General features: G+C 57.3%; 3 protein-coding genes across 3 annotated transcripts in view; all 3 read left to right on the top strand.

Annotated features, from left to right (window-relative positions):
* LOC101994656 (RT1 class I histocompatibility antigen, AA alpha chain-like) overlaps window positions 1–6,874 on the top strand; it is a 629,094-nt gene that overhangs the window by 271,459 nt on the left and 350,761 nt on the right. The gene's annotated exons all lie outside the window — the stretch shown is intronic.
* Zbtb12 (zinc finger and BTB domain containing 12) lies at window positions 2,621–5,352 on the top strand. The gene is made up of 2 exons (XM_005370801.3): window positions 2,621–2,924; window positions 3,381–5,352. The coding sequence occupies exon 2, from the start codon at window positions 3,401–3,403 to the stop codon at window positions 4,778–4,780; it is 1,380 nt and encodes a 459-aa protein (XP_005370858.1). The 5' UTR covers window positions 2,621–2,924; window positions 3,381–3,400; the 3' UTR covers window positions 4,781–5,352.
* Window positions 6,640–6,874, top strand: part of Ehmt2 (euchromatic histone lysine methyltransferase 2) — an 18,489-nt gene continuing 18,254 nt past the window's right edge. Inside the window, exon 1 of the mRNA XM_005370804.3 lies at window positions 6,640–6,681. Coding sequence (XP_005370861.1) covers window positions 6,640–6,681 — 42 coding nt within the window. The remainder of the gene's footprint in view (window positions 6,682–6,874) is intronic.

Genomic DNA, 6,874 nt, shown 5'->3' with positions numbered 1-6,874 from the left:
GAACCCACCCCACATTCCAAACTATCTAGGGAACTAGGTGTGGCAACTTGTGACTTCTTGGCCTACAGTGACCTGACCGAAGGTAACCTCCTGGCTACGTGACTAATGTGAACCACGTGGCAAGAGCTCAGACCCCTGTGACCATCCCCCAACTCCTTACCATATATAAAGCTGTACCCCATCTCTAATAAACCGAGGCTCTGACAAATGTAGCATGGCCTTCTTCTTCTCTCCTAGCCCATTTATCTTACAGATAGTGCCTCTCCGGGACCCTGGAATAACTGAACTGCCAGACGGTTACTAACCCTAGACTAGGTAACCCGTCAAGGCAATTACAGTTCAGTGAAATATGAACTCTTCCTTTTTAATCTTAAAGATTTATTTTACGTGTATGAATGTTCTGTGTGTGTGTGTGTGTTTCCATCCACACGCGAGTGCCTGAAGCCTGCAGAGGTCACAAGAGGGTGTTAGAGCCTCTGGAACTGGAGTTACTAATGGTTGTGAGCCACCATGTGGGTTCTGGGAACTGCACAAGGGGCCTCTGCAAGAACAAGTGCTCTTGACAGCTGAGCCATCTCTCCAGTTTGGTAAGGAGAAAAAGAAATGAGATAGAAAAACAAAAATTTTAAATTAAAATTCTTTTAAAAGCATCATCTTGCCAGGTGGTGGTGGTGCATGCCTTTAATCCCAGTACTTGGGAGGCAGAGGCAGGCGGATCTGTGAGTTTGAGGCCAGCCTGGTACAGAGTGAGTTTCAGGACAGCCAGGGCTGCACAGAGAAACAAACATGAAAAAAACAAAAAACAAAGAAAAAAAGAAATCTGCCCAGTCTATTTCCCATGACAGCAAAGAGAAAGGGTGTCGCCTTAGATCCATTGTATCCAGTGTGTGTCGGGCTCCCTAGAACCTTCTACCAGCCTGGTGAGCTTCAGGGCCTTTAGGTCAAAGAGAGACACCAGGATTTAGAGAATTAAATAATTTGCCTGAAGGCGCTCTCTTGTGCGCTAGACAGTGACTATGGCCTTAAACAAGGGGTACCATACACAAAAGCAGACGCTGTCCCTTAAATCCACCCGACCCGACTAAAGAGTGAGTTGGATGAGGGCGCAAAAGCCGGAGAAATTTAAAAGGAAAACCAGAGGCTAACACACGGCTCACTACTCTCCACCCTTCTCGGGAAACAGCATCCCTTGGGTTTGGGTATTCAGTTAAGTCTCTGAATGAACTTTGTATGGGCGGATGCTGGTCCAGCTGACAGAGAATGACTTCAACAGTCATTTATTGCCTGACTTTTTCTAATTTTTTTTTTTTTTTTTTTTTTTTTTTTTTTTTTTTTTTTTTTTTTTGGTTTTTCGAGACAGGGTTTCTCTGTGGCTTTGGAGCCTGTCCTGGAACTAGCTCTGTAGACCAGGCTGGTCTCGAACTCACAGAGATCCGCCTGCCTCTGCCTCCCGAGTGCTGGGATTAAAGGCGTGCGCCACCATCGCCCGGCCTATTGCCTGACTTTTATTTGCAAAACACACTCCATAATGTAATTCCTGTAATCAAGAAGTTACAGTCTTGGGAAGGGGGCAGATACTGGTCACTTTAGGTTTCAAGCAGTTTAGCGTCCTCAGAGTGGAGAAGTTTCCTGGGAGGGTGTAATAAACAAGCAGGGGCGTCTTCCTGGAGGGACCTTGATAGTTTGGAAAGCCACTGTGGGTATTTGGGGTGCACAGAAGCCCCAGCCCTCACGGGGTGGTTAGCTTTTAAGACAGGTATCCGTAAAGTCGTACTCACACTGAAGTTGTGGAGAACGCAACTGAGTTTGGAAGTGACAAGGAAAGCCAGGTGCAGAGAAGAGAGGTAGTGGAGGTCGGGGAGCCCCTCTCTGGAGGAGAGGCTGTGGATCGGAAGGGGTGGGTGCAGGGAAACCGTAAAGATGGCACACTGGCACCAGTATAAATAACAGCGTAATTTGCAGAATTAGTCCAGGGTTAATTACACAGTGGAGGCGAAGTGCACCAGTCTCCCACAGCACGAGAGAGAGCTTGGCCTTGGCAAGAAGTTAGAATGGATGAAACAGAAGGGAGGTTGAGTGTGCGTTTAAGTAACTGTTCTGAAGCAGGGCAAGCAAGGATCGCTGGTTCATCTGGCTGTGTGGAAAGCGAAATTAGCTTCTAGATCAGGAGGACTACGGCAGACACTAGCTTCAAAAGACTTGGAAATGTCTGGAAGCTAGGAACTGTGCCCACATTCAGCGGAGGATGCACCCGTGGGCAGCCGGATCCAGGGATCCGTAGGCCACCAGCAGGTCCGAGGCCCTGGGAGGTGCCGATTCGGCACAGCTGGGCGGCAGCGACGCCTTGCTCAAGAGCAGGTGGCCGCGCAGATTGCGCAGCTCCAGGGGAGCGCGCGCGCTGGGGGGGCGCGGAGCGGGCGGGGCGAGCGGGGGCGCGCAGGGTGCTCCGGGAGCCGGGGGCGGGCCCGAGCGCGCGGGCCCTGGCACGCAGGCGCAGATGGGCCGCGGGCCTCAAAGGCAGAGAGGAGGGGGAGCGTGGAAGAAGGGGGGTGTGGAGCGTATTTCCGCTCTGGCGGACAAATAATCCTGGCCAAAGGGGAGGCACGACTGTCCAGCCCTTTAACCGCGTGGGGGTGCCGCGGAGGAAAGGGGGATCGGGGAGGGGGAATCCTGCTCCTTTAATTCCCTCCCCTCTTCCTCCTCCCCGAGTACTCGCGGACGCTGCGCTGCGCGGGGCCTTGGAACACTCGGCACGAGCTGCCCCCGCCCCTCCCCCTCCCGCCCACGCGGAGCCGGCCCGCGCGCGCGCCCCGTGCACCCCCGCGCCTGCGCGCTGCCCAGGCCCTGCCCGAGTGTGGGGGGCGCCGCCGGCCCCGGGGGGGTGGGGGACCAGGGGGGAAAATCAGCACGCGGAACCGGGCCAGGTGAGAGGCGCGTGCACCTAGGGTCGTGAGTCTGGAGGGGGGGGCGTGCCACGGAGAATCTGCGCGTGGGAGGGGGGCGTGCACGACCTGTCCGGGCGGCGGGAGGACGTGAAAAGGGGGGACTCACAGCAGCTCGCGGCCCGGGCTAGAGGCGAGGCCGGTGAGGAGAGCCTACAACTGGGGGCCACCCCAGAGTGGCAATCCTCGGGTTCCTTACCCCCACCCACCCCTTTCTCCATTCTCCCATGGGCGCGCGGGCCGCGGGACTGGGGGGTGTGGACGCCGCTGCCCCGCCCCCGGGAACCACGCCTCCCTCCTCGAAGGGACCGCGCCTCCTCGAAATTAGGGAAACTGAGGGAGGCGCGTCAAGCCTGGGGAGGTGGGGATGAGGGGTCTGGAGCCTTGGCTTCAGACAGCCAGAGACCTTTGTCTCTGACCGGTTTCCTTCCCACCCAGGGCAGTCCACTCCCGCCACAATGGCCTCTGGGGTGGAAGTCTTGCGTTTCCAGCTGCCTGGCCACGAGGCCGCTACGTTGCGGAACATGAACCAGCTCCGTGCGGAGGAGCGGTTCTGCGACGTGACCATCGTGGCCGACAGCCTCAAATTCCGTGGCCACAAGGTCATCTTGGCCGCCTGCTCACCGTTCCTCCGGGACCAGTTCTTGCTGAACCCCAGCTCGGAGCTGCAGGTCTCGCTGATGCACAGCGCACGCATTGTGGCTGACCTGCTCCTCTCTTGCTACACGGGCGCCCTGGAGTTCGCTGTCAGGGACATCGTCAACTACCTGACTGCTGCCTCCTACCTGCAGATGGAGCACGTGGTGGAGAAATGCCGGAACGCCCTCAGCCAGTTCATTGAGCCCAAAATAGGCCTCAAAGAGGATGGGGTCAGCGAGGCTAGTCTCGTAAGCACCGTCAGTGCCACCAAGTCCCTCCTCCCTCCAGCCAGGACCCCAAAGCCAGCCCCGAAACCCCCGCCCCCACCTCCTCTACCCCCTCCGCTCCTAAGACCCGTGAAGCTGGAGTTTCCGCTGGATGAGGACCTAGAGCTGAAGGCGGAAGACGAGGACGAGGACGAGGATGAGGATGTTTCTGACATCTGTATTGTCAAGGTGGAGTCCGCCCTGGAAGTGGCACACCGGCTCAAACCCCCTGGAGGCCTAGCAGCGGGTCTGGGCATCGGGGCCTCTGTGAGCAGCCACCTCGGGGAGCTGGCCCAGAGTAGCGTGGCCCCCAACACTGTAGCCCCACCGCAAGGTGTGGTGAAGGCCTGCTATAGCCTGTCAGAGGACGCCGAAGGGGAAGGCCTGTTGTTGATCCCAGGAGGCCGGGCCAGTGTGGGGGCCACCTCGGGCCTAGTGGAAGCAGCAGCGGTGGCCATGGCTGCCCGGGGGGCGGGGGGCAGTCTGGGGGCAGGGAGCAGCCGGGGACCCCTGCCCGGGGGCTTCTCAAGTGGAAACCCCTTAAAGAACATCAAATGCACCAAGTGCCCGGAAGTGTTCCAGGGCGTGGAGAAGCTGGTCTTCCACATGCGTGCTCAACATTTCATTTTCATGTGCCCGCGGTGCGGCAAGCAGTTCAACCACAGCAGCAACCTCAACCGCCACATGAACGTGCACCGCGGCGTCAAGTCGCACTCGTGTGGCATCTGCGGCAAGTGCTTCACGCAGAAGTCCACGCTGCACGATCACCTCAACCTGCACTCAGGAGCGCGGCCCTATCGATGCTCCTACTGTGACGTGCGCTTCGCCCACAAGCCAGCCATCAGGCGGCATCTCAAGGAGCAACATGGCAAAACGACAGCCGAGAACGTGCTGGAGGCTGGCGTGGCCGAGATCAACGTCCTCATCCGCTGATGGGCCAGGAGGCTGGGGGTGCCTGGGCCCGGGAGAATTGGGGGGCGAGAGGAGGATTGGAGAGAAGACCTTGCCTCAAAGAGCAGAAGAAACAGATGGAGCCGGAGACAGGGTTGACAGGCTGAGGGAATATTTGGGGTCCCAAAGAAAGATTTCTCTTTTGTAGAGGTACACGAACAGTATGGAGGGAGAAAAAAAAGCAAAGGTGGAAAGTTTGGAGAACAGCTCTTTCCTGGCTAAAGCTGCCCAGGGGGAAGATTCTAGCGTTTCTTGAGGTGGGGTGGGGGCGGGAATTGTGGGGGGATTGGCAGGATGCACTTTTCTTGCTCCTGATTAGAATAGAGCACAGGGAGATGGGAGTTGTAGGGGAAACAGGTATGAAGTCCCAGAAAAGGACGGGGAGGCGGTTCTTGCATGCTGGGGAAGTGGGACTCCGGAAATGAAAGAAAATCTATGTGCCAGGTAAGAGAAGAGGGTGGGCAACCTGGGTAGGAAATGAGATGAGGGGGTACAATAGCAAGGACAGTGATTAGTGGAGGGGCGGGGGGCAGGGCACTTAGGAAAAAGGACAGGAGGAAGGCTGATGGGGGGAGGGAGAGGAGTAGAGACTTATACAGTATTTTTTAAGAAAACGTATTTTTTAGGATTTTTTCTGGAGTTCGGGGGTTTTAGTTTTTCTTTGTTTTTCCATAAAATAAAAAACAACAAAACTTTTTTCTTTATGTTCTGGCAACTGCATGTGTATGACTACCCACCATAGACAGCCTCTCCCAGAGCTAACGACTGCAAGCCCTGTGCCAAAAGGAGACCAGCCTCAAGCCGGGAGTAGGGACATGCCAGTGAGCTCCTCTGGTCAGGAACACACCCTCCTCCAGTTGGGCAGCCTTAACACCTAGTGAGGGCATAACCTCTGTGTGGTTTGGTACCAGTGCCAGGCATGAACCACAGGTGCCAGTGTACCCACCGAGATGGCAGGCAGGCATCAGTGTCTGAACACGTCTGTCTGTGGCAGAAAGTTCGTGTTTTAAGGAAAGCTGAAAAATCGGCTAAACTTAGCTTCGAATGCCTAGAAGACTACAATTCCCAGAAAGCTCTGAAAAGTTCTTATCCAAAGAGAACTACAGTTCCCATAAGACTTTGAATTGGCCTCGGGCCCAATAACAACTACCTGCCTGTCCAGTAATGTCTGTGAAGCCGTACAGGTATTTTCAGACTTTGGCTAGGACGTAATGCCTGAGGGGATGCTGCCCTGATTAGTGTTGTCAGGGCCGTGCACTTTAATGTGTGTACCGTTCTCTCCTAAACTGTCGGCTGGACCATGATCCCCGGCTGCAAGGCGTTTGGCAGAAATGGTTACTGTCCACAGACCATAGTCACCCTTGAGGCCGCTGCCTTCAGTTGGCATCTCGTGCACGTCGTGGCGTAACTCGCCTGGCACACACACAAGACATTTGGCCCTCGCCTTTCAGGACGCTGATCCAGAAGGAAGGGTGCCTTCCACGAGCCTGTCGCCCCTTCTCGTGCACTAGGCGCAGCCTCCAGTCGGGTGGCTCAGAACCAGAAAGCTACTCACGCAGCAGCTGCAGAGAGAAGCTCAAGCTTCACGTGTTAGCAAAACCGGGCGGGGACAGGGAAGCCACAGCCCAGACGCGCCTCGCCCTTCTTCCCCGCAGAGCTGAGCCTAGGAATGAAGGCCCTCTGCCCTGCAGCCCCTAGTTCTGGACCTCCGAGGCCACTCCGGGGGGCAAAAATGGCCAAAAGGCCCGCAGCGGCTCCTTTAAGGCGTCTTGTCGCCCTCCCTCCTTGTCCACGTGACCCGGGGCGGCCGCGCGCCGGCTCGGCCCCCCGCGCAAGCGGCGATGGCGGCGGCGGCGGGAGCTGCTGCGGCGGCGGCCGCCGAGGTGCGGAAGGGGAGGGGGAGAGGCGGGTGCATGCCCGCGCGCGCGCCCGGGGGAAGCGCGCACTCGTGCAATGCTCCGGGGGTGCAACGGGGCCGGGGGGCCCGAGCCGAACTTGCAGCAGACCGGGGGCCCAACACCGGGGGCTGATGAGGGGACCAGGGGGTGGGAGGTGGGGGGAGTGGGCGCCGAGTCG

The sequence above is a fragment of the Microtus ochrogaster genome, unplaced genomic scaffold (assembly GCF_000317375.1).
Source record: "Microtus ochrogaster isolate Prairie Vole_2 unplaced genomic scaffold, MicOch1.0 UNK87, whole genome shotgun sequence".
Classification (NCBI taxonomy): Eukaryota; Metazoa; Chordata; class Mammalia; order Rodentia; family Cricetidae; genus Microtus; species Microtus ochrogaster.
Note: the sequence above shows the minus strand (reverse complement) of the source record. Positions and strands in the feature narration are given on the sequence as shown.

Coding starts and splice junctions, on each gene's coding strand:
- Zbtb12 (XM_005370801.3), top strand. CDS start 3,401: ATGGCCTCTGGGGTGGAAGTCTTGCGTTTCCAGCTGCCTGGCCACGAG.